The sequence below is a fragment of the Toxotes jaculatrix genome, chromosome 24 (genome assembly GCF_017976425.1).
Source record: "Toxotes jaculatrix isolate fToxJac2 chromosome 24, fToxJac2.pri, whole genome shotgun sequence".
Lineage (NCBI taxonomy): Eukaryota > Metazoa > Chordata > Actinopteri > Toxotidae > Toxotes > Toxotes jaculatrix.
The window spans coordinates 7694775-7722341 of record NC_054417.1 but is presented as its reverse complement, the minus strand read 5'-3'; the positions used below and the strand labels follow the sequence as shown (position 1 = coordinate 7722341).

The 27567-nt window shown below is 40.4% G+C and overlaps 2 protein-coding genes across 6 annotated transcripts in view; both read right to left on the bottom strand.

The window, feature by feature from the left end:
• Positions 1-3064: 3064 nt before the first annotated feature.
• On the bottom strand, positions 3065-4984 carry zgc:113142 (uncharacterized protein LOC503524 homolog). Its single transcript, XM_041032803.1, has 4 exons — positions 4565-4984; positions 3999-4151; positions 3776-3909; positions 3065-3430 (listed from the first exon to the last, which is right to left on the bottom strand). Exons 1-4 carry the CDS (start codon positions 4917-4919, stop codon positions 3065-3067), a joined length of 1008 nt encoding a protein of 335 aa, XP_040888737.1. The 5' UTR covers positions 4920-4984.
• Positions 4985-6271: 1287 nt separating this feature from the next.
• The window catches only part of LOC121177815 (inositol polyphosphate-4-phosphatase type I A-like), a 35052-nt gene continuing 13756 nt past the window's right edge, over positions 6272-27567 (bottom strand). For 2 of the 5 annotated variants that reach the window (XM_041032160.1, XM_041032161.1), the window contains exons 6-26: positions 26730-26846; positions 26498-26577; positions 26127-26238; positions 25406-25496; positions 24542-24689; positions 24027-24157; positions 23766-23870; positions 23527-23635; positions 22194-22380; positions 21701-21916; positions 21267-21408; positions 20697-20858; positions 19581-19613; positions 18624-18796; positions 17293-17416; positions 16793-16860; positions 16398-16597; positions 16174-16271; positions 15919-16031; positions 15476-15630; positions 6272-7778 (exon numbers count right to left, since the gene is read on the bottom strand). In XM_041032160.1, coding sequence (XP_040888094.1) covers positions 7646-7778; positions 15476-15630; positions 15919-16031; positions 16174-16271; positions 16398-16597; positions 16793-16860; positions 17293-17416; positions 18624-18796; positions 19581-19613; positions 20697-20858; positions 21267-21408; positions 21701-21916; positions 22194-22380; positions 23527-23635; positions 23766-23870; positions 24027-24157; positions 24542-24689; positions 25406-25496; positions 26127-26238; positions 26498-26577; positions 26730-26846 — 2697 coding nt within the window. In that variant the 3' untranslated portion in view covers positions 6272-7645. Of the gene's footprint in view, positions 7779-12264; positions 12972-15475; positions 15631-15918; positions 16032-16173; positions 16272-16397; positions 16598-16792; positions 16861-17292; positions 17417-18623; positions 18797-19580; positions 19614-20696; positions 20859-21266; positions 21409-21700; positions 21917-22193; positions 22381-23526; positions 23636-23765; positions 23871-24026; positions 24158-24541; positions 24690-25405; positions 25497-26126; positions 26239-26497; positions 26578-26729; positions 26847-27567 lie in introns of those variants that run through there. The other 3 variants (XM_041032162.1, XM_041032164.1, XM_041032163.1) reach the window with 3 other exon arrangements.

Below are 27567 nucleotides of genomic sequence, written 5' to 3'. Positions count from 1 at the left end.
CTTCCACATCCTGTCGCATGGTGTGTGTGTGTGTCTCTTAATTCCTGCAGAACGTGTCAATTTTTTTGAGACGAGTCCGAATTTGCCTCTTGTGATACTGGTCTGCTAACAGGTAGCGTCAAAGTCCATCAGCAAATATTCACAAAAGAGAAAAGAAGACTGACAATGAAAAGGGATGAAGAATCTGATGTAACTAGTCCTTGTGTTATTAAAGGCAAGGTCAGAGAACTTCCACACTGTCTAAAAAATACATTTATGTCACATAAAGGAGTCAAATTGTGACTTTTTATCTGAAGAGTGATCAGAGACACTTGAACATGCGAAATCCTGAAAACGAAAGAAGATGTGGAAGGACGAGAGAGAAGAAATAGTCCATTAACATGTAAGTATTACTGATAGTTACGCTGAATTAAAGTAGCTGTCAGTCATAAGATTTTATAGTTTCTGTCTGGTCCTCACTATCATGTCTTCTCCATGAATTTCAACCTGATATATTCAGGTCAAGAACACAGCACTTCTTATAAACGTGGTGACTTAATCCCACCACTGTGATCTCTTTTATTTGACCTCTCGTACCATCCATCAATGAAGGCGAACGCAGTGAGTTGTAGTGAGGTGGTTCTTTCATGCTCTGTCCTCATCGTGTTTTAAATTTAAAAGTCCTGTGATGTCTAACTGAACTGAAAATGGAAAACTAATAAAAAGACACTGAGGTAAAATTGTGTTCCATAGTTTTGCGGTTGGAGGTAACAATTTCAGAGACACACACTTAGGGATAGGGTTTAGGGATAGGGACATTTTGGCGAACTAAGCCTTTAAATTGTATTAAAAGCAATTAATTTTCTTACCAGCTGGGTGCAGCAGCATCATACATCACTAAAACCACTGCATCACTCTCAGTTTGTCCTTTTAACTCACATAAAAGCCTCAGAACAAGGAATCATCCAGTCATCTTGACTAACTCGTATTATTTGATGTCTGGCCAAACATTTCTGCCAGTTGTGTGATAAAAATGAAAATCCTCTTTGACTTTGACTTATTATTTCATGCTCAGATGACTAAAGTCATGAATTTGGTTTTATTCAGCTGAGACAAACAGTATTATTCACCTAAATCAGGTCGTTTATCTCGTTTGAGAAGAAGAAGGTGGCTGAAGAAGGTCATTCATGCTTTTATCTCTTCAAAACGTGGAACTGATGAACATGTTTGGCTGCAACGGAGACAAAACTTAAAATCCTCCAGATACACAACACGGTCTGTGTCAGCTGCCTGTTGTCTGACTTTCACACTGTTGCCACATTTAATTTATCACCGTGGAGATAAATGTCAGTGCATTTTCTATAAAGCCCTGGTTGTTCACATGACCCAGGTTTTGGTTGAATCCAGCAGAAACAAGAAATTACCTCATGAACACGGGACGTCGTGGACATTAAGTGATTTTCCACTCTGCTGTAAATTTCACAATTTGTCAAGTTTTCAGATTAGATTTTAGACAGTGATTACAAAGCTATGAGTTAATGCTTTGTTATTTAACTCACACTGTCGGATTCAAAAAGTCTAATTCCCTGTTCAGTTCTTCCATGAAAGAGACAAATCCGAGATAAATGCACATCATCGCACTTCTCTGCTTGCTCTTCATCATCAGCTTGTCATACACCGAGCTTGTGAGTGAAAGTGGTGACAAGAATAATCCAAATACTCACATCAACAAACATGCTGGTTGTTCTCAGAGAACTCAGGCCTCCGAGGGTTTCAGTGGAGTGTGACTCATCTTCCAGCGAGCTCAGTGAGGACATCAGAGGTGAATCAGACCAGGATGTTGTCCAATGTTGACTACTTGAAACCGCCCTCATGAGCTAGCATCAGTGTTGCCACAAGCCGAGCATCAGGAGTCGTGTTCATTTGAGTGACCCCTGTAAAAGCAAAAAAGTCAAGAGTGTCATAGAGGACAGAAGTGGACAAAAGCAGCATGGAATCAAATCTGTATGTCTTATAATGTCTGCTGTCTTTAAGATCTGCAGTCACACAAACAGTTCCAGCTGTGTATTTTCTGCATATGTAGATGGTGAGAAAAACACCTCTCAAAAAGACCACTGTTTGCATTAAATAGTTATTTTTCATTTCCTAAAAAACGGCTGTGAGTCTGTGACATGTCTCCATCGTTTATTAAACCCCTGTTATATCAACTATATTGATCATCAACTAATTGTTTCTGTCATGTTTAGCTCTTTGACTGAACAGCACAGTGAGAAAGCTGTTGGTCATTCCAGGCCAAGTGAAGCTGCGGCTGCTAACCTCAGAGTGCTAACTTCAACATCTATGTTTTAGTTCTTATGAATTCAGCTTTTCATCACAAGAGCTTCAATGCGTAGTTTCTTCTTTTTTGTTGTTGTTTTATTGCTTTCCAGGAAGTGAAAGATGTTCTGATAAGTGTTATTACCAAAACCTCAGCTCACCCCAGACTCTCAAATCTTTACCAAAACGTAACCTACTCAGAAGAAGTGAGCGACTGTCCTCTGTAGTTTCATCACTAAAGACTGATCCCTTTATTAAATACTTATTGATCAATTATAGCTGCTTTAACCATGAAATATTAAAATGGGGGAAGTTTGCAGATGTTATATAGGCCTGATACAAAGACTGTATTTTGTTTTTGAGGATTTTGTTGATCTATTTGTTGAAAAATGCATCTATGTATTTATCTATTAATGTATTCACTATTTTCATTTTTTCTTGGCATCTGTTAAATATTTTATTGTTTTTATTTATGATTTAATTTCTATCATTATTTAATTTATTGGCAACTACAGGGCATATATGTATATGACTATACAGGTACACACACACACATTTTTATTATATATATGTCAATTATTTTTTCTTTATTTAATAATTGAGGGAAGAACATTTGCATTTGCAGAGAGTGTACAAAAGCAATAATAACAGAATAAGTACATAAATAAGTAAATGATAAGAAATAAAGATAAAATAATGATTCATGACAAAAATCTAACTTTTATTCCAACAGAGAGACACCGTCCCTCACTCTGAACAAACCTCTGTCCTACATAGCGTAAAGCATTTCCTTTCTTTTAGTGAAAATGGGGCTGAGAGAAAACACAGCGTCAGTGAGGAAGGTGGGGAGAAAAGGGAAGAGCTGGAAGAAAAACCTGTCCATCGCAGAGACCAGCAGGTATCTGTAGTTCGGCTGAGGTGATGTGACTGCGTGCAGCATGGCCCTGATGACCATGTCGGCGTCCTTGAATCCCGCCTTGCACGTTGAATTGAAGTAGTCGTTGGCCAGGTCGATGTACTGTCGGTTGAACATGTGTTTCCGCTCGTCATCTAGTTTCTCCCAGATGTCTGAACCTGTTTTCATCTTCAGGATGTTGGTGGCTCGGCCGAAGTTACCCGGCTGGATGATGCTGACCTGAAAAAGGGAAACTTATAAGCTGGATGCTGCATTTGTCTGAGATTCAAAGAAATGATTTTATCATCTTAGGACAAAGAAAGGCTTGTTTTCAGTCTTAGTGTGAGCGCAGCAATGACATAGCACACTCAGCTCTGCACAGTGTTGTTATAATAAAACTCATGCGGATTTTATACTTAATAAAATAAATTAAAAAACAAGCCTGCAAACTCTGAAAGTTAGTTTCCTTCCCATTCGCCCGCAGGCGTCTCATTTTATCTACCGCAGAATTCCCACTGTGTCACGCCTCATGCTTCACAGTGTCACAGGATTTGTTTGTGTGTGGTTTTTCCGGAATCACTGTACCTTCACATCAAAACTGGCCATTTCAACCCTCAAGCAATCCGCAAACGCCTCCAGACCCCTCTTTGACACACTGTACGCTCCCATGTTCAGGCAGTTGAAGAAGGCAAAGATGCTTGAAACATAAACCATCCGACCTGTGGCAGCCAGAAAAAACAAAACTGTATTTTCATCCACTGCAGTGAGAGAGTGAGGTTATAGAGCAGAGAGTTTCACGTTTTCTTACCTTTAGCAGCACGAACCAGAGGCAGAAATGCAATGGAGGTCCTGATGCAGCCAAACAGGTTGATGTCGACCATTTTGCGGAAATCTTCGATGGTGCTCCACTCGATCTCGGCCCAGTCTGAGATCCCAGCGTTATTCACGACGGCCCACAGCCCTGAGGAAGCATAAAGGTCACAGGTCATTCTCCAGGAAGAGAAGACGGAACTTTAAAGAACATGAAGGCTATGTATGCATTACACAGATGGTGTTACATGTGATTTAATGAGCACTTTAAACAAGCAGCCAGGATGAAATATTTCAGTTTGCATCCAATGTGATCAAGCAATTTCAAATATCTGAGTCAACAATTATTTCTTCAGACGCTGTATGAAATGTTAAACTGAAAGAATTTCACTCTAAGTCAGAGTTTTCACATTGTGAGTCACATTTATGTGATAAGTCTAAGTTTTGAGATACTTACTCTCTTAGTTTTGCAAAATTAAGATATTTAACTTTTACACCAGGAAAAAAAAAAGTTTAGAAATAATAATAAAAGTTGTTTTTTTCCCCACTGTGCTAAACTCTCACCTTTCTCTGGCAGGTTGTCCTGGACCGTCTTCTTTGCCTGCTGCACCTCTTCATCACTGGTGACGTCCAGTTTGAGGATTTTCAGATTACTGGAGCTCTGTCTGGCCAGGCTCTGGGCTCCGGCTCCTTCTGGAGACAAACACCCAGCGAAGACCACAAACCCTTTGTGGTCCAAACACTGAGCCAGCTGGTGTCCAAAGCCGCTGTCACAGCCTGTTATCAGCACAGCGTAGCCGTAGCCGTCCTGCAAATGGCTGCTGGGGCGGCGGGAAACCAGCTTGGCCAGGACGAAGAGCAGGACAGCAGAGATGGGGACGATGCCAACGATTTGGCTGATGAAGAAAATCGTGTTCATGCTGGTGAAGCTTCTTTGAACCACCGTGTCCGAGGACTGTCTGCTAGTGCTGCCTTCCACACAATATATACCCATTCACAACACAGCAGCAGTTCATTCTGAGAGCTGTTTGGGTTTCCCTTAGATGTGTTGGAGTGAATTTCACACAATTTGTTCAGGTTTTCATGTGACATGACGGAAATTTAAACACACATAAACTGTGTTGTTGTTGTTTTTTAGTGTGAATAAGGTCAATTTGTTTGCTGAAGGATGATAAGAATTATGATGTTTGTCATGATTACAGAATTTTTTAAAACAGCAGTTGTGAGTCTTTTAGTCATTTTGTGGTACAGTGAGGAGGAAAAGATGATGAGCAGCATTAGATGACCCCACTGATGCATGAGCAGAGCTCTCACTCTGTGCAAAAGAAAAAACTAAAATCTAATTTAAAAATTAGACAGAGGAACCGGATGTTTCTCTGATTATCTTGCACCTGTTACCGTACAGTAACTGTGTGGCCAAAAGTACGTGGACACCCCTGCTGCTTTTGCTTTCAGGCCAATTCAAAAACTGAGAAGCTAAACTTAAACTGCAGCATTTTTAAAGGTGAAAAGATATTGGCAACAGTTTTGGTAACTATTGAAAAAAAATAGCAAAATAAAAGCAAACATTTTACAATTACAGCTTCATAAATGTAAAGCTCTGATGCTTTGTTTTGTATGACTGTGGATTAAATAGGAAAGATCTGAGTTTTAGGCTGTTGATCCAAAAACACAAGTCATTTGAAAACGTTACTGATTATTTTCTGACATTTTGCGAACTAAAACAAATTAAAATATAATTAATATAATTAAAGTTAATATTTTTTGCACTGTTTCTGGTGCTTCTTGACTTCTTTCCCCACCCACCCTTCTCCTTCGCCTGTCGCACACGATGAACGAACCACTGGCGCCGCCAAGAGGCTGGGCGAACAATATTCGCTTTCGGCCGAGAAAAGCGAACTGTGCGCGCTGCGTAAATAAAGAATAAAGAATAAAGAATAAATATCAGCAACCGGAAATAAAGGTACTTACTTGAGTGTGAGAATCAGCTCTGCTCTCTCAGTGATTATTCTCCAGCGAAGACAGTTTGACCTGTCGCGCTGTTAAAAGCTCAGGTGTAACTGATGAGGACTGAACTCTGAGGTGTGTTTCCGGTGTCGTTCAGGATGATCACCGTCACACTGCCATGAATGTCCATATACTTTTGACCATGTGGTGCTAAATCTTCTATTGCAACTTTTCTGCCCTTATAAAAGGGTTTAATTTTTACTCAGTAGGTTTATCTATATTTAAATATTTATAATTTGAAAACAACAAAAAACCAAACACAAACCCATTTTATATTTATTTCAGTGTCAGATAGACAAGTTATAATACACAGCAACATTAAAACCTTCACAGATCTCCTTCAGTGTGTGAGAACGGAAACTACTGCAGTCTTAAAATAAAATGGCAAATGTTCTACACGATATGCTGACAGAACAAAATACCTCATCCTCCCTCAGTGGAACATGTACATACAGTTATAAATGTGGACTGCAGTGGGCTTTCCATCAGCAGTGATTCTGACAGTGTAGTTCATGTCACAGTAAGAAGCATTATACTCAAAAATATGTCACATGAGGTGGTGAACTGCTGAAATGTGAAGTACAAACAGCTGCAAAGTGGCTTTACAGTGAAATATCTCCCCCTTGTGGTACAGACAGGTCATTGCAGATTAACGTGGCAGTTTGATAGTCTTGTTTGCTCAGTGAAGGAAAAGGTCCACAACACTTGTCTCAATCTGACATTTTCAAGTAGAAATGTGTCTACAGTTTGCAGATGTTCTTTAAAATCAAAAATAAGTATGAAAACAAACTGCATAGAAACATATTTCATATTCATATTTACTTTTTTCTGATTTCGTTATGTCTCACTGTGCTGAGAGATTTACTTTCTCCAACTGTGATCAGCCAACTTTATCCTTTGATTTTAAATTTGACTGCTTGTTCTCCATCTTCTCGCCTCCTTTTGAGAAAAGTTTTGACATTGTTCTAAATTTTACTTCAATTTTCCTTTCCAGTCACCATGAGGAGGTCAGTGGTCAGGGTCAGCTGCTCTAAAGCTGGTAAGGGTCAGTTCATTATGGTGAACAGTTTTTTTTCAGTTTTGATGAGCCTAAATATTTAATGCAAAGTAGAGGACAACCTAACTGCATAGATACATGAAAGGCATAATGTGAAAACACATCTGTCCTAATACTGTGGGTCGACAGGGGATAAAAGAACATAAATATAAATGTTTGTGTGGTTAATATTGATTATATCAGTGCTTGATTGAATGAGGCTGTGCTGGTTATGCACATTTTTGTAAAAAAACAAAAAAAAAAAAACTCAGGAGCTTGCCATTTAGCTACCTGGAAACATATTCTCATATTCAGCATGTTATGCATAATATGACATAAGCAACTAATACAGCACCGAAAATCAGTAATTATAATAAGCTTGTTGAAATCTGTGGGTTTAGTGTGACACAGAATCACTGAGTACACGTCCAAACAACTCAAATCTAAAACCTGAAACAGTAACCAGGTGACCTGATGGTCAAATAAAACAGATTCTGTTTGTGAACAGTGTCTTGATTGTCCCCTGTCTGATCTTGGTCTTCCTAAAACACAGTAGTCCAATAATATCCAAACATCCTGGTCTACAGCTCTCTGCAGTCCAATCAGGTTTCGACTTTGCCGTAGGTGCCGTCAGGTGGTCGGTAGTGTTTGGGGAAGGCTTTGAGCTGCAGCGAGTTGAACGCGTACTTTCGGCATCCGACGTTCTTCACTGTGTTTTCTCGTCTGCAGCCCTCACTGAGGAGACAGAGGAAGAGGGAGGAGGAGACAGAGGGGGAGGGAGGAGGAGACAGAGGGGGAGGATGTTCACAGACAGATTTTAAAATGACTGGCAGACAGACTGAGTGCTACTGGTGGTGTTGTTGCGTCTCTAACTGATGATCAGTGGAGGTTCAAAGATATCTTCAGGCTGCTTTAGACTGAATGAGGAACAACCAGAGATATGGTCAGTGCAAAGAACAATTATGCAAACATGCAACGACATACACACAAACACACACATTGACACTGACATATAACCGGTGAGAATCTAAACCAGTTTAAGTTAAAGAAAAGAGCCTTGTTCTTCTTTTCAAAGCATAAATTAAAAAAAACATGAGAGAAAGAGCGATTTTTTTTGTCTCCAGCACAAAATCAAATGAACTTTAAAGACCACAAAGTATCACTGGGATCTGTTTATGTTCTGCAGTTGGAGGCAGAAAACATTTATTACAGGAGGACAGCGGCTTTCAGGACTCACTGACTGGAGGTTCTCTTGGGTTTGTGGTACATTTAGTGCAACACGTAGCATGGGACACAGCGCGGCTAAAGCTTTAGACATTAAACTGCTGCTGAGTCTCAGTAGAAAAGCACTGATTGTAAATAAATGTGGAAAAGAAACACAGAAACCAAAAATGTGATATTTGACTCCAAAATCCATCGGTTTGGTCAACACTGAAAGGAAACTCCTCAGGTCAGGTTACACATGTAAATGCAATAACCTCCTTTTAACATAATAACAGTTTGTTGTTAGTTTTTAATTCAAATATTACAAATAACCAGTTTACATCATATTTATCCTGTCATTTAAGTTTTAACAGGGGTTTAAAAGTAACTGCAAACTGTTATTATGTCACTAATATGTAATTAAATTAACAGTTAATAGTTGCGATAAACAAAAACACATAAATGTGCATATTACAGTAACCACACAGACACATGCTGTGATATAAAGTGACGACAGCATGACAGTTATGGCACAAGCATAGTAATCATATTTTATAGATTATTTATATATCTGCTTTGGAATAACTTAAGACAATAGCATTTAGGCAATACAAGCATTTAAATACAATTTATGTACAGCGGTACAAATATATTCTCTGATACATCTGGATTCCTAAGAATAAAAAAAATAAAGGAAGAAAAAAATTGGCAAAACTGAGATGTTTCTCTATAAGGTCAATGATAGAAGGTTTTTTAGGAAGCACTTTAGTGTAACTACATGTTAAAGTATGGGGCATTAATCAGAAGTGCATCTGAAGTTGAAAATATTAATTCACTGGGACTTATTCTTGAACACGTTTTACAGAAAACTACCACTTTCTCACATCCCTGCTGCTCAGTGATTATGCATTTTGTATTAATAATATTTTAAAATAAACTCTAGGTTCTGTAATATGCTGTAACTTCTGTCTCACAGAGGTAGCTCTAAACAGTGTCAACACGTACACAATATTCCTAATCAGTTGGTATGAAGCAGTACAGGTGGTGACAGTAGCTGGGAAATACGACTGTGAGCTTTAACACTGTTTACCACAAAAATACAACAATGAGAAGTAAGAAGTGTTTGCATACGTACAGCATCACTGAACACCATCATCTCACCATTTTATAGACAAAAATAATGATAAAATAAAAATAATAATTCAGTCAGATTATATTCCAGGATTGTGGCTTTAAAACGACTGAAACAAGAGAAACTGAACTCATTTTCTAGTGTATTTCTCTCCTTTCTAGGACACAGAAACTACACTGTAGAGGACTGAATTCAGACAAACACATCACATGTATTCTGATTTGATCTCTTTTCGCAAACACAGATCCCACACACCTGAATTCACCTGATAAACACCTGACTGACGCCTTTGGCACAAACATGGACACATTCATTCACTCATCTTACAGCTTAACTACAAACTAAGTCAACTCGTCACATGGTCCATCAGTAACATCTGTTTTTCCGCTCTACACCACTCCACTCTGTAAAGCTAATATTAACTACAATAACTGCATCTGTACCAGTTTGTCTTTGTGTTTGTCAACATCTGGATGAATGTAAACAGGTACAGATAAATTCAGCACTACACTGCATAATCAAACTCATTTCCCCTGAATATCCTACAGTAATACATTCCAACATCAGCCAATTAGAAACTGCATCCTAGAAAACACAAAGATTTAACTTTGTCAATTGGCAAGACAGAGCTAATCTTCACTGCATTGGCATGAAAGCTGCAGAGCAGATGTGGGTTGAGTTACCGACTTACTGTATCTGATGAGGCACACTGGGATCAATTAAAGTGCCCCCCAGCCTCCCCCCAGAAAAAAACCCAGTGTGCCGTTGTTGGCTGCTCTCAGTGAGGGTGAGAGCAAACACTCGGCCTCGGGGAGTTAAAACTAAGTGACTTGTCACTGATTTTACAAATGAACTGAACTTAAACCTCAGTCAGGACAGAACAGCCCAGGGGTTTCTGGTGTTAAAAAAAGTGAGTGATGTGGAAACGGTCTTTAAATTTAAAGGACAAGTCGAGAGGTATTTCTCCCCATTTTTCCATGAGGACGTCACATATTATTTTTCCTGCGTTAATACTGTTCTGCACGCAGGGTCACACAAACAACGCTTGCTCCCGACACGTTAACACTTTACATGACTACAGTGCATACAAGATTAGCAGACACAGTGTGCAAATATAAAGCTGAAGGTGGTTTTTTTTCTGCTACAACTTGCTACACAGGAAAATGCACATATTTCCCTTCAATCACACAGTTCCTTATCTTTAAGAAATGAGTGAAATGGATCACGCATGTCACGAGGCCTGATCCCTGGGCTTTCTGCTCTGTTGCTTATGTAAAGGAATGCAAGGTATTTAAAACGCTCTTAGCCACATGAAAAGGAGGGTGCAGAGGCGCCTTGTATGCAGCAAATAAAGGAATATAACATTTATGCACCCAAGTTTTCATTGAACTGCACCTGGTATAATCATCTTAGTCTGGCTGAGGTTTTTATATGAGTTCACTTCATTATATACCTGCTATAAATACATTGCATCAGCATTTTAAGATACTTATTATCAATTATCCACTGATGTGATATAGTGGAAAACAGATAATTGATTAGACTGAATAATTTTCTTAATTATTCTTGTATTCCTAATACTAATACTGTCTGTTCAAACTCCCAGGTAAAGGCTTAAGTCTGGATAATTTCAGTCAGTGAGAGGTAATATCAGACCCAGATCTGCTGGTAAGTGCAAAGGCTGAAGTAGAAGCAAACAAGCTCTGTCTACTGTCTACAAAAGCAGGAAGACCTAAAGAAATAAAATCAGCAAATACTGTCTGAAAAAATATATATAAGCTAAAGTATACTTGATTCATTTTGGCACAAAATAAAAGCCTCTGCTCTCTCCAGTTTAGCTTGTCAGGTAAGTGCAAAAGCACATGGAAGACAATGAGAAATCAAACAAGCTAAATGTATTGCACAAAATGAAACGAGCCAGCTGTTTGTGCCAAGCTTAAAATATTAATGGGATATTTTTTCATAATGGTAGCTACTATCAACAATAACTCTTTCCTGAAATCAAAATGAATATATAATCTGCTTATTTTCATACATATTCACATCTCAGTTAGGGTTTCTGGTCTAAGTTTCACAAACTGCGGCTTTCTAGTTTGTTATCAGTGAGTGTTTGTTGTTGTAACAATAAAGAATAAGGCAGAGCACTCACTCGCAGTCACACAGACCAGAAATGGTGGAACAGCATCTGTCCTTTAGAGGGCGCTGTATACTAAAAACATGGAGATTCTCTGACACTGGTACAGTTTAGAAGCAAAGTTTCCCCAGAGTTCATCGTCAGTGTCGTGAACACTGTCTGCCATAATCATCCAGACATGCATGCTTATGGCGGCTGTGCAGTACAGCTGTTAGCGAGGCCACAATGTTTATATCTGAAGATTATTCACATGAAATGACTCGGACTACGTTCACACTAAGCTGGCTGAATTTGAATACAGCTTTTTCTCTCCATCTCGGTCTTTCTCACTTTTTTAAAAGATCCAATCTGATGTTTTTGTGTGCATGGGAAAGGAAGGAGGGAACTGCTTTCCTAATCATGACTTTTATTGTGAAATAGTCACAGGAAATTTATCACAGAGACCTGCGACTGTTCCACCAGGGCTGAAATCTTGAGGATAATAATTTTAACCTCTATTTATTTAATTTTGTCACACAGCTTTACAATCATAAAATAATGATTTCATTAGAAAGCGCTATTAGCAAAATACACTAGAAAGTATTTAAAGTATAAGTACTCACTGGCCTGATTTCAGGGTGTTATATTACTATATATATCATATTATTGTAATATTATTACTGATGCTTTAACAGGTAAGCAGCATTTTAATGTCACAGCCTGTGTGTAAAATCATAATTTACAAATAAACTAGTAAGTTTCAGATAAATGTAGAGGAGTAAAAAGTACAGTATTTGCCCCTGACGTGGTGCAGTAGACGTATAAAGTTGCATAAAATGCACACGTGTAAACTGGGTTTTCAGATTTAGCCAGCTTAGTGTGGTTATAATCTCAATGTCAAACCTATGATGTCTGTAGCCTCACAAAGTAAATCATCATATCTTAACTGAGATATAGTAACTGATTATAATACTTTTCCAGGCTTCGCCAACCATGTTAAGTTGGAAAGAGAAAAAAAAAACCATGAGAACGTGTCCATAAACAAAAAAGGGCAGGGCGTGGCCCTTGATCGATGGGGCATTAGTTGTGAAAAGCCCTTAGTCAGGGTGGGACGGTGTGTACATACTGTACAGCATTAGTGTGCATGAATTCCATGCACACTCACAGGACAGTGGCACAGTTTCAGAAACACCCTCAGGACTCAGTGTGGAGTATTCCCACCCCTCCTCAGAAACCACGGACGTGTGTTACGTTTTACATTCGGTCAGTCACTCCTGCCAGAGAGCTGCTCGTGGCCGTTCAGCTGCAGCGGAGCTTGGCCAGGAAATAAGCCACGCTGAGGAAGATCCACACCACCAGGAGGTTGGGGCTGAGGGCCAGCAGGGGCAGCGAGTACAGGAGGCTGGGGTCCAGCCGGAAGTCACGCACCGGCAGCAAGCCGCTTAGGTTCTTCTGGATCACCCCCTCCCTCGTCCCAATGCTGCCGTGCCACGGGGGTGGGAGGAAGAAGAGGAGTAACAGGAGGAGGAGGTGTGGAGCAGCAAAAAAAGTTGGAGGAAGGGAGGTGGTGGGGGAGAGGTTAGGAAATGCACAGAAGAGGGAAACAGATGAGGAAAAAGTATGGGGGCAGTGAGAGAGGGAAAAAGGTGATGGAGGAGGAAGGAGAGTGTTAGGAGGAAATAAGAAGGAAGATAAAAGAAGGAAGGAAGGAAGAAGAAGAGGAAGGGAGGGAGATTAAAGGGGAAGGAGCAGCATGTGTCGCACCAAAGCCAAAGTAAACAGATGGCATGCACAGAGGTGGAATGGCAAAATAACGGGAGACGTGGCCACAAATCACGATATGAAGAAGCCACAGCCACGATGAGGGGCAACAGATTTCATGGTGTGGCAGGAAAATAATAACCACATTTCAAAAAGTAATAAAAAAATCATATTGAAGTCACAACAAATGGAAATGAATTACGAACCAACCACAGTAAATCAATCCCGCAAATATGAGCCGATCAAACAAACAGAAATCATGTCACGGGAAACAGAGGAGGAGGAAAACGAGGAAGAGAGGAGAGAGAAAAAAGAGAAAATTAAGAAAGATGTTTCTATCAGAAAAGGAAAGAAGATAAGAAAACACAGCAATGGCTCTCCATGTTTATATACTCTAAGACATGGGGTGAAGAAGGAGAAGGGAAAGGAGGGAAAAGTGACAGGAAAAACGTTTCACTTGTGACAAATGAAAACCAAGCGCTCACAGGAAAAACATCCTTTAAATGGAAGGGGTAAAAGGAACTTGGGACTTCAAACAGTTTGCATAGAAAGCTAGCATGCTGTTAGAGGTGTTACCTTTTTCAATAATAAATGCTTAGAAAGCAGTAAGCGCCAAAAAGTTACAAACTTAACTTCAAAATGTTTTTTAAGGGTGTATTGTCCATTTACTTTGTTCATTTTCAACTACTTATGGATGAGAAGGAAAAAGGGGTAATGAAGGGGACGTCTGGAGGGCAGGGATGTAAAATCTCCAAGCTTTTCCCATCATGCATCACAGTTTAAAACCATTCCACGGGGAAATAAAGCAAACTCTAAAAATGATCAAGAAGCTATTTTCATGCTCGTCGGCTGATGAGGTGGGGAGGGGGAGGGAAAAGGCAGAAATGTGAGGAGGAGAAAAAGGGGGAGGAAAAGGTGAAGAGACATTGTATCATGCGAGTATCTGTGGGAGTGCAGCTTTTATTGAGCACAGGTACAGGTGCGATTACATCGTTTACACGGGCTTAACAACAAAATATCTACAACATAAAGCCACATAAAACTCCACTTTGGACACACAACTGTTCTGACACAGAAAATCACAAACACTTGAATATAAATTTACGTCCTTATCATATTGTTACTGAGAGTAGCAGGAACTTTAAAAGAGGCCATAAATACTGTGACTGTCCTCTAGTGGGAAATCACATTTAACTCTGTGGATCAATATCAATAACATTGTGTTTGAGACCATAAATTCCCTGCACACCTAAACTCATCAGCCACAGTTTCCTGTCTCATATATTGTTTGTTTTTTGTTTCTGTTAATACATAATGTCTTTTTCCCAAACACAGGATATTCAACTGAACTCAGAACATAGATACCTAGATACCAGAAGAGGTGAAATAGTGTTTTGTAATTTGGGCGAACCAACCTTTTAAAATGCACAGCCTGAAGTGGTGAAGTGCTGCTGCTTTGCTTTAAGAGGGCAGCATTTTACTCAAACTCTGACGTGACTGTGATGTAAAGACAAACTAAATCTTTCTTTATCCCCTTTCAACAGGAGGGGGCTCCGACATACTTTGGACATGAATGAATGAAAAGTAAAGGAGGGATTAAAGAAAAGAAAAAGATAATGACGATGGTTGGTCAAGTGCTTCGATAATACAAATAAATACTCTGCCAGCAACTCAGACTCTGAAACGGCGTAGGCTAGCCTTGGACATACAGACAGAAAAGACAGACAAGACAATGTTGTGCAGACAGATGGACAGACAAAAAAGACGCAGACAAACCAACAAACACCCAAAATACACAATCAAAGGAAGATCCTCTCACTTGAATTTCAGTTAGGTAACTCTTCTCCAGACCATTGTCACATTCTTGTCTCCAAAAAAGAATGGTTATCAACTAAATTTCAAGTTTTTTGACAAGAGTCTGGTGAAGTACGTAACCAACTGAATTTCAATATATTCAAGCATCCCCTTTGAGACGAATCAGAAACTCCAGTTCAGTTCAGAAAGCAGGCAATGGCATAACCTTTTAAATCGCACGTGGGCAAAACCTTCATTTTAAAACTATTAACTAAACTATTAAATCATCGATTAAAGCTATTAAAAAAACTCAAATAAATCAATGGCTTTATAGTACAGATGAAAAGAAAAGCTGGCTTCTTTGTTTTTTTGCCCAGGTGTGATTTGTAGTGGTGTGTTTTGTATTCATTCACTGTGATGGCGTCCTACCTGCGCATGCAGTCGAGGGCCTGCGTGAAGACCTGCGGCGCCATGCCGTGTTCATGCTGCAGGATCAGGCACTGCTCCAGAGTCACCGACATGGCCGTGCGGTCTTTGGCGCTTTTGCAGCTGGTAAAACGAACCCCGTTCAGCCGGCGACAAATCTGAGATCAGGAGGGAAGACACGTTTGAGTTATGGGTGAACAGGAAAGAGCAGCTTTGCCTTAAAATAATAGCATACAATTGTGGGTATTTTTACATTTGTATAATATGATTAATATCTGATTTATATACTGATACAATTAACACAGACTTGCTGACATTAGCATACAAATCCAGGATACTCCTGACTTTTTTTTTTTAGATATTACAACAATAATTTGCTTCATGTTTTAGGACAACATATGTAAACACTGGATGAAAATCTGTCCAGTATGTTCCAGAAACGTCACCTCGGCAGCCTGCCAGAGGATATCCACGTTCTTGTTTTTCCGGGCGTGGACGTTCTGCCCCAGAAACCTCAGCAGCTCAGGAAGACAAGTCTGAGAACGAGACCTCGGGAGGCCTGCGGGGTGGAGGGGGGTTGATGGGAAATGTGGATAAGGGGGAAAAAAAGAAGGGAAATAAATCTTTCTATGTCCTCTATAAGAAAAAAAAATCAAGTGTACCAGTAACTTGCTCTGTTATTAGCACACTGTCGTACTTACAGTCCTCAGGCAGGACTTCTTTGAACTGTTCATAGTATGAATTTAGCCTGCTCAGACTCTCCAAGTTGATGATCTCCTGCAGAGATGTGTCTCCAAACCTGAACAACAAAAACAAAGACAAGTTTTTCTTAGACAAAACTGCCATCGCTCTGTTCACTGATCGACCTGAGGCTGCACTGAAACACGCCACAGTTAATCCATCTTTTCTTCTCCTCCTCACGCACTTCTCAGCCAGCGTCTGCTGTTCGTTGATGCCGACGTTGAAGTGCACCGGCTGAACCCTCAGCAACATGCCACTCTGGATCTCCCGTGGTAAAGCGTCAAACATGGTTCCTGGCAGCGGGATACGGACGTTGAAGCCGTCCCGGTTCCCGGTGATGATCGGCAACATGTCGGGCGCTGAGCTGCCGGTAGCCTGGGTCACCTGCGAGTAAGGTAAAATATATGTAGACTTTTTTAATAATATGACAACTTCAGTTTTGTAATATCTGCTTAATGCCAGGGGCTGCATGTGTCACTGATGTTGTCACTGTGACTCTTCTGTGTTGTGAGCAACGAAGAATGATTAATATGCTGAAAACAGAGCCAAACCAAACTACTGCACATCACGTCTTTTTACCTTAAAGGTAACATTACGCAAATCCATGATGCCGACGCTCATGTCCTCCAACATGGACAGCTCCTCTCCTAAAACACACACATTTATAATGGGTGAGCAGCAGAAATGTATCAGAGAGTAAGTTCACAAACCAATGGAGTTGATGCCACGTCTGTCGCATAAAAATGATAAATCTGTTTCAGCTCTGTTTTGTCTATTATGAGTCAATGAGCTTCCTACTGTAAACAGCAATAGTGACAGTGTTTGCCACAGGTCTGATTGTGCTGACTGAAACTGCGACATAATCCACTGTCACAACAATCCCACGTTTAGTTTAGTGATGTGTAACGACTCTCGACAGCAGCAGTCGGATACAAAACCATCTTAAAACTAATATTTCTGCCCATACAGGAAAGAGAACATGTAGAGAATATAAGAGAATTAAATTTAAGACTTTTTAATACCTTCTGCTAAAGACTTTTAAAGAGCTGCAGAGAGTGTGTATGTGTGTGTATTTGTACCGTAGGTACTGAGCAGGGACTCAAACTGAGCCAGCAGGCCGATGGTGTAGAGCTGTCGGAGGAATCCGTTGTCACGGAGACAGTTCCTCAGCTTGATAATGAAGCCGCAGATGAGGGCGGTGAGCTGCAACACACACACACACACACACACGCACACACACACACACACACACACGCACACACACACACACACACACACACACACACACATCTGCATTAACACACCAACATTAACATCAGTTCATAACAAGGGGGAAGCTGCTTTGTATTCTCTGCTGAGTGTTTGTGTGTGATAAGACAAAAGTATCTCATCAACATGGTCATTGGTTGCAGAGTAAGTTGTATCCATTAGAAAAATGGCAAAGCTTGTCCATTAGATATGATGGCATGTGCTTACACAAGCATTAATCTTATATCTGCATATTGTCCTGTGATTCAAATCAACATATGGTTTTATATTTAGACACAGTAAAGCGTGACTGCTTATGAGATTATGTAAGTGGATGCATGTTTCTGTGCATCCATGTGTAAAGGAAATCCTGTGCAGCTCAGTGCGTGTGTTAAATCATTATGTTGAAGAGTTTTATGTAACTGGCCGACAGTGAATACTAAGAAAATACTAAGAGTTTTACAACTAAAGCTACACAGAACTGTCTGTGCTTTTCACCTCTAAATACGTGGATTAGATTCACAGGTTTAACCTGATTGGATTAAACATGTCCCACACTTGTGCTCTATGGCCATGATGCTGTTGTAAAACTGATCCCTTGTCCAAAACATCTTCTACGAACCTGTGAGCCAATGCACCTCTTACTCTAACTGATAAGAACGTTTGCCAGAACTACAAAAATAAGAGGCTGTAAAAATGAAAAGTTGCAAGAAAAGAAATCCACTACCTCGACTACCTCTGGGCATCCTCTTTTTAACTGTGGCCCAAAGAACTGACACATCTTTGAGGTTTGTTCCGGCAGCTCAGGAGAGTAGGTGTAAAGAAATCCCTTCTCTTTCTGTCTCACTTTCTTCTATGTTTTTATTTCCTTGCCCTTACTTTTTACACAAGTGTACAAGAGTTTAATAGCCATATAAATATTGCCAAGACACTAAGCGCTGGAACTTTGTTCTCCCCATGTTCGCAATATTTACAGATTTTAACAAAATGTTTTATTGACTCCATGACTGTGAGTCATTCTGGGATAAGCACATTAGCTAAACACTGAAAATATACAGAACACTTAAGTTAATGCAGGTATAAATGTGTGTGGGTGAGGGTGACAGCAAGTGTGTCTGAGTAAATGTCAAGCCGCTTTGTGTGTTTGTGCGTGAGTGCTGACCGTCTGGCAGAAGACGACGTCACGGCGGTACTGCAGCGACAGGTCCATGGCTATCGTCGGGGCGCTGTCCTGCATCAGCAGGAAGACCATTGACTTTTTGGCCTTGTCGCTCATCATGGCGACGCACTCTGTGAGCGTGGTGAGGAGAGGGTACAACGCCTCGCTCCACTCGCCTGGGAAACACACGTACAGGCATATAAAGCACAGGTATGGACACATAAATACATTAGAGAGATTAGACAAAATTTAGGATGATGCCATTTAAGGTGAATCGGTGACTTCACTTTGAGCTTTGTAAGACAGAAACAGAAAACAGATGGAACAGAGAAGCAACAGGGAGCGCAGAAGCACTGAGAGAGACCATAGTTTCTTTACAAACTACCAGGAAATTTGGAAAAAAGGAAAACCCCAACCAACTTCCTTTTATCCTCGAGATGCCCTAAATTTCCCATGAACATAAGAAGCAACCACTTCTAAAAACCATTATGAAAAGAAGAAACGAAACACTGAAGATTCCCTCAGGGGAAATCACAGTAGAATCAAAACCAATCAAAGAGTCTTCTTCAAAATCATCTAATTTCAATGCCCAAAACTGTGCTGTCTCTGTGCTCTACACAGCCTAAGTATGAGGTGATACCACCTCTATTAAGACTTAAAAACCAAGGTGAGCTCTGTTGTGGAGAGTCTGCTCACTAACATATGGTGGAGATGCTGGCACTATCCACTTTCTGTGGCCGTCTTGTGGGAGCTCTGGGTTCAATACGGTCTATGGTTCAAAAGCATTATTTGAATATGTGGTTGTTTAAGAGGGGGTTTAAGTTTCTCTTTAATAAAGAGGCATATACTACAATCAAGTTAGGTTTAATCTCTGCTCAAATTCCACGTTACTGATGAGTCAGAGTCCTGGAGAGTGTGGGGTAGAGAGAGAGAAGCATGGGTGGAGGAGGCAGCTCTTACCTGGGTACGCCTCCTCAGCACCGGGGCTTCCATCTGGAAGAGGGGATGGAGGTGCAACATGCATGATTAGCGGGCGCTGCAAGCCACACAGGGCAGCAGAGACACACAGAACACTGCAGACCAGGGTGAATCATCTATTCAGAAACCAGTTTGGCTTTAGTGATCAAAATAAAGGTGGCCTCTTTTGCAATTTCTTATTTAGTTATGGGATGTTTTTCCATCTTGTGCAATGCAAAACACAGATGTAAGAATGAAGAAGAAGAGCCTGTTATGTAACGCCATTTCATTGCTCTAAACAGAGCTATCTAACTGGTCTGACCAGCTAATGCTTGCTCTTGCTTGCAAACAGCCATAAGCCCACCCTGAAACTCAGGATGTGGGTTCAAGATTTCCTGCCTAGGAAAACAGAACACCAGTGTTTTATGTCATCTCGTTGCCTACACATGTCTATTTTTTACTGCAACACAATCTGTCAGCTGTGACGGTTACAGATTGTCGGGTGCAGCTGAGGCTTGTTCAGTGTGGAGAGCCCCAAAGCTGAGACTCAAAACACAAGAAGTAAAGCTAATTAAAAGTTGAGAGCCTCAGTCAGGATTGATAGATTCTAACTGGCCTTCTGTTGAATAGATATTTGACCCTGGTCCAGGACAACATATACAGTGAGCACAAATTCTAAGACCCATCCGCTGGTTGAGGGGCTGAACCACGGAGCAGTAACAGCAGCACTTACACCGGCAAAGCTGGAGAGAATAAAACAACTGTTTCTAATTTTCTGCTTATAGCTGCAACACTGTGGACTTTGGACAGAACAAAAAGACAGTGACAAAGAACGCGCACAAAACAAAATGCTTAACATTACAGTTTGTCTCATAACAGGTGATGATGAGTGATTTTGCTACAGATGAGTAGGTGAAGGAAAAATCAGTTTGTGGTAGGACTTCAAAGGGAACTCTCTTTGAGAAGCAAGTCACAGCTCCACTGATGAAACAATTGTCAAAGCGAAGTTTCTCCAACTGAATAAAATTATGCAACAAAAAGAAAACTCAACTGAAAATAGACAATGGAGGGATAAGAGAAGAAGAAACAGAAGAAAAATAAACAATAAAACAAACATACAGGATTCTTGTTCAGGGCTGGGAGGACGTGCAGAGGAGAGGGCAGACAGAGAGGAAGAGGATGGTGGTGGAGGTGATGATGATGATGATGATGATGGTAATGATGGAGATTCCTGCGACATACTTCCTGGGTTGATCCAGAAAGCTCGTCTTTTTCCGCCACCTTTTCATAGCCACACACAGCAGTGTTACTCTATGCATTTAAACATCATGTCATTTCTAACTGTCTATTTATGTTGCATCAACAAATTTTGCTGTTAATCTTTGTTTTCCGTTGCTTTATTTTCATTTTGTTCAGATCTTATAATTTAGGATATTTCTCACCATTTTTAGCCACTAAATTATTCTGCTTGTCAATAATTCAACAAATGAAACCAGCAGGGAGCAAGCAAAACAAAATGAAAAACTTAATTCAACAGATTTCAACTTTGAAATTTATGGGTGAGTGATGTAGTAAATGTACAGCTGAAAACAAAGCATCACCATCCATCTGTTTAAATAAAGGCTGTCAAATAAAACTGAAGTCTAAACATAAAAAAACCCTCTGATATTAAAATTTAAACACATTTACCTTTCTTACTGCTGCTGCTCTGCAGGTCACTCTGGGTGCTGTCCTGACTGGCGTCGCTGGGTCTTCTCTCTTTCTGAAGCAGCTTGTCAACACGCTGGATGATGCACTCCAGAGATTTATCCACATTTAACCAAACCTTCTCCTGGAGGAGAGAAAGTGAGAGGTAATGTACAGAACTGTGTGCTATGTGTCCTTTGAACGGTGTGCAGATGTTAGAAATTTGGACACAGTAAAAAAAGAAAAGGCAAAAAAGCTATTAGAGAAATATCAGCACAGGAACAGATTTTAACCAGAGGCGAGAAAAGATGTGAGATGAATCACATTATTATGCAAATCAGGGAGCACGCCACAATTTTGGCTAATGATGATTTATGTAATCTTAGCAGTCCCTCTCGGGTTGTATTTGTTATTTCTTTACTACCTAATTAACTTACCCACTCCTCTTCATGCCAGTCTACATGCAGTGAGGATCGGCTGTTGCGGCCGCTCCACTTGGCCAACAGCGTGTCCTGGTCGTTGCGGAGGACGACTTGCTCTGAGTCGGCGGTAGGAGATGCTTTGGAGGCAATGTACTCGGGCCGTGCTGCGTTCAGGGCCTGAATAGCTGAAGCCAGCAGCTTACAGTCGCACACCGTCACCAGCTGACGAGTCTGAGAGGAAGAGGGGTAGGTATCAGTGTCTGATAAGAAATGTCACTTCAGAACAACACAAAAATAGTTTTTGAACAACAATTACACAGCGTCAAAGTCGCAGATTTGAATTCCATCAGTAATTTAATGCTGTTATTGTAGGTTTTCCAAAATGTTATGTCTTTATGTACATTGTGGTTGTTCCACTGAGATATAAAGTGACTCTAACTCAAACTTCTACACAAAGTTTCTGCTTCCACCTAGATTTTCCACATTCTGTTGTGTTTCAGGCTCCCACCTTATCAGCCAGAATAGCGAGCGTCCTCTCCAGTCCGCTGGCCGATCGGTCCTTGGCGGCTCGGGAAAGCCTCTCGGCGTAGTAGCTGACCTGAGTCTTCAGCGTGTTGATGTGGGCGATGATCTCTTTGGCTCGGACAATATCCTGGGGTATGTAGACGATGGACTGCGAGCTGGAGAGGGCGCTGCTGCAGAAAGCAAAGACACAAGGTCTTAGCAGGTTGCCGGTAAATAACTGATGCTGATGACACTCTTATATCATCAATATGTAAAAGGCTGACTAATGTCTTGGAACCTCTGTCCAAGGTCTGTTTCTAAATTATTTATGTCCATGGAGGGGAAGAATTCTTACTTGGCCTTTTTATGGAATTAAAATGCAATTTTATTAATACTACAGACATAAACATAGCATTTGCATGCACATGCCTTTTCTTAATAATGGTCTGAACTGGTTTTGAGAAAAATGCTACAGGTAAACACAAAGACAAGATGAAACTTCAATAAAAAGGGCTGGAGGTGATACCACTCACTTTAGAAATTCAGATAGAGCTTTATGCACATGTAAGAAATTCTTATCAATGCTTTAATGTCAGCTTTACAGTTTCCCACGTGTAGATATATGTTATAAGAATAACAACGCCTGAATTTACAAAATGAGCGGTATTTTACCAGACCTGGTGTGCTGTGTTACAAAATATCTGGGTTTCACACATAAGTGTGTTGGTTTTAGACAACATACAGTTTTGTTACTTTCAAACACAACACTGTTAATACAAATGCATCGTGTGACTGAAAATCTAAGTTGTGTCTGTGGTGTCTGCAAATCACATTCATTCACCCTAAACTTACTCACCTGTTCGTCTGCAATGCACTTAAGTCATAAACCTTTGTGCGTGTAATATTTTGTGGTGGTATAAAGCAGTGAGAGGCAAACAGTGTACAAACAAATGAAAACAAGCAAAGCAGTGCAACAACTCACCATCCCTCCTCATATACGCTGATCAAAAAAGTAACAAAAACAAAATTAAGAGGGAGCTATAAAACCGAACCGCAGAATCAATGCAAACGTTGAAGAAAGAATGCATTCATTTTATGCCAAAATCAAAGTAGGTCAAACTTTCACACAAAATAACTTCATTTGGATCAAATGAATCACCTGTTTGAATTATCTGAAACAAGTCAAATGATGAATGAAGCAAAGAATAAAATTCAAGACAAGAGCAGATATCACTGCGACTGAGAGAGGAAAAAAACATGCAAATGTTTTTTTTTTTCTATTAGATCAGCCATTTTTGTACACGTTTTTTTTCCAAGCTAGTGACGTCTGAACTTACTGCTTCTTTGCCTCCTCAAACTTCTGGATGAGTTTCCTCAGACCGCTGTTTTTAAAACCCTGGCAGTGAGCAGCTGGAGCTCCAATAGTTATCACATCATATGTGTGTTCTGGAGGAAAAATGTGCACATGGAACCAGAGGTTTTCAGAATAAGAAAGGCATTTGTGTAAAAAGAAATAACCAGAACCATGACCTGAAAAGGGAGAACATTTTGGCATGTTGGTGTCTACGTGTCTCACCGAAGCCCAGCTCATCCTGTACCCTCATCCTCTGAACGTGTAGGTTGGTTGGCATGAACTCCAGCTTCCTGTCTGCCTTCAGGTTGCTGGCTTTGAATGATGGACCTGATGTGCAGTAGGCAGAGAAAGAGAGGGAAGAGAACAGGAGAAAGGGGAATAATTGTGTGTGACAAACATAACAGGAAGCTTAGCCATAGCTTAATTTAAAACTCAGTTGACAAGAGACCACATAGAAACTGCAAACTACTGTGGGACACTAACCTCTGTAGTCGTTAAGGTCTGACAGTGTTTCCTGGTATGTGAGTATTATGGTCTGGTACTGAGAGACAATCTGTCGCCGCAGGTTCTCCCAGCAGGGGGATAACTCTCCCAACTCCTCCAGCTCACAGACCCTGGAGACAGAGAAAGAGTTGTTCAAGAGAGTGGGAGTTAGGCATTAGGCAGTTTTCTGGCATGTTACAGACCAAACAATCAGTCAACTACTCAAGAAAATAATATGCAGAATGAAAATAATTGTTAGTGGCAAAACACTTTCTGAATCCAGGAGCTGCTGAGATGGATGAGACTTTTCTTCTATCAAATATCACACCTACTTTATGCTTTATTAATCCACTTCTACCAGCCTATGACGTAGAGGAAATACTAACAATAATTTGAGAAATAATAACTTTTGATTTATCATAAAAACTGGTGACCAGAGTGGCACTTCGATTCTATTCCGTTCCGTTAATTGTGCTGCAAAAAGAACCAAAGCTAAATGTGTGTTATGTGTGTACCTGGCTGCATCCTCCTCCAGCAGCAGTTTGACAAACTGTCTGGGAATGTTTAGCGACAGGACGCTCTCAGCCATCTGCTCCAGCACCCGTAGGTGGTTCCCATCAGTTGTGGGGAAGCGGTACATCCTGGACATTGTGCCTCCAAAAACTGAAGCCACAGAAAATTCAATTAGCCTGGACTGCATTATGTTTGTGTCCTGTGTGAAGTGAAATCTTAAGTTAGTTTTGAAATTAGATTGATCTGAGTTTTCCTAAGTAAAGACAGTTTTTAGTTAGTTTTCTGTCTCCTCTAATAATACAAATGTTATTGTACACTCTCAAACATTTCATGTGTTATTTCTGGATCTGCAATCTATCCCTGAGGTAAACAGATACCTCCCACTCAGCGGTGACAATCAATATATTTCTACTTGATAATAAGATTCACGACCTGATGTATCGGTAAACATGGAGCCATGTGGGCAAGAGAGATGGAGGAAGACGAAAGAGGAGAAAGCAAAGAGGGAGGAGGCTGATAACCGAGGGATGGTTGAAGAGCAAAAGGTCAAGTTCAGTTCGGCCGATCTGAAGCAAGTTTTACAGCAGTTAATGAGATTTCTATTTAAGATTAGCATTGCTGTTTTTACTTTAATTACCTTTTTCTTCTTGCTCAGATTTTACAGTCACCTTTAAATCTGTCTGTATATAAATGACACATTGTTTACCTGATTACCTGGTTTCCTAAAAGTCAGATGATCTACTCAGTATCTATGTCTACAAATGGAACTGTTGTGATGCTTATTTATAAATGTGATGAAGGTTGTTAAGATCCAAAAATGGTTTTAAATGAATATGTAATAAACCAGCAGTAAAAAAGAGTCATACCTGAGCGCAGCAGGGTGTCTTTGCATAGCGAGGCGTACTTGATTCGGACTCCCATCGACTCCGTGAGGCTCTCGTCAACAGGCAGCACCGTCTGCAGGACACACACATGAACCGACGTTACACAGAAAGTAAACTCTGGTGGGCAACAACCACCTCCACCTTTCTGTCCACTCTCAAACTTACACTCTAACCATCACACTCTAACCACGCTGACAGAGCTCCCACACAAACCAAAATCCACAGGGATAAACCACTTTACCGCCATGTGTAAGGCTGTGTGACATGTTTATTTTGACATAAAGCAGGTTGAGGGAGTTTTATATAGCACTATACATAAACACAGGCAAACAGGAAGCCTCAGAGACTCACATGAAACCATTTTATCTACATCAGGTGCCAAAAATCTGACTCACAGCTTGTAAAATCTGAAATAATTAAATAAGCTTCGTCCAATTTGACTGTCCCTTTAAAAACAATAAATATGGAGCCAGTGGTTGTAAATGAACCCTCGTCTCTTATTGTAAAAATCCAATTCAAATCTGTTTTTGAGACTTATTGTGGCCATTATGGTCGAACTGGGGCAGCAGACTTAAAGTTGTGGAAAATACTTTTGTTTTTTTAAGGCTTAAACTGTCCACAGGACTCAATTCATTTATTTACAATCAATATGAAAAATAGAGCTCATCGGGCCAATTAACCGGCCAATCAGCTTACTGCTTACCCGGCCATTGACGCTGTCTGGCAGGCGGCTGACCGACATCCTATGATCTGCCCTGTCCTCCATCTGCCATGCAGCTATGGTGATGTTCCCCACTCGTTGGTTCTCCGCTGATCTGTCCAGTGAAACACATTTTACAGATTTTTTTCAAATGAATGCATTAGGGCTGCAGCTAACAATTATTCTATTATCAGTTAATCTGTCAGTTAGTCTGAAGATTAAACGTTTTAGCTATAAAATGCAAAACAAATGTGAAAACTGTACATCACAGTCTTTTTTGCCCACTATTAACTAACACTGAAGCAGAGCAACTGGTACATAATGTAGGCAAGATCACATATTTTTTCTAAAGCAGAAATGTGTGTGTGTGTTACCTCAGTTCCAGCTGTAATCTGTGGCTCTTCTCCTGCAACAACTCCTTTACAGGAAAAAGCGCAGAGCCCAACATATACATCTAGACAGACAGAGAGAGACAGACAACTGTTTACACTGGTGTTCATATACAACCACTCCTGCATCTGTTCTTAACTGGTGTGAACTAAAGAGGACAAAAGCCAAATGAGACCATGCTTGTCTCTGTTGAAGTTACACTAACTGGAATCGTACCGTGCCCTGCGAGCGGTCCTTGACGTCATAGATGGCCAGTTTCACCTGCGTCTGCTGGTTGATGTTGGACTCCTGGAAGAAGGCAATGCTGCTGAGGAAGATGGGATTACTGGTGCCCTGTGGACAGAGCCGGTTACAAGGTGAATCAATATCACTTTGTGACATGACTTTGTCTTACATGACAGTTAACAGCATATGTTTTGGTTCTTAGCTGCTCGTTAGACCAAACAAGCGATTCGAAAACATTACCTTAGGCTTTAGGATATTCTTCACAATCTTCTGACATTTTATAAAACAATGGACTAAACAGTAACAGTAGAAAATAATCAAAAAATTATTCTGTAATGTATAACAATAAACATTAAAGAGAGTAAAAATCATCCTTCGCCTCTGTTATTTGTTTTTTTTCCCTCTTTTTATAAACCAAAAAAGCTTTTTTTGAATATTTCTACATCGAAATCATCTCTCTGGCCTTTCCTGTAAAATGTTTTTAAAATTAAAAATGATAATTTGATGACTCATTGCACACTCGTGGGTGTGTGCTCACTGTGAATTTATCGAATGAAATCAGATTTCAAGCATCCGGCTGACCCCAAACTGCCCGGGATTGTTAGCTTATGGATTTAAATATGAGGGGTCAGAGGTGTGTGTTTGGACATTAGTAGGCAAAAAGTGCATGCTTGCAGTTCAATTTATTCACATCTCCCTTGTCTTCCACCTCCTGATCTAACAATGTGGGTGAGGGAGGTGCAGGTGGAGGCGAACAGTCCTCTGCAGGTCCACCAGAGACTCTGTGGTGGCTAAGCTACGCCTACTCCTGAGCATTAAAATCAAACAC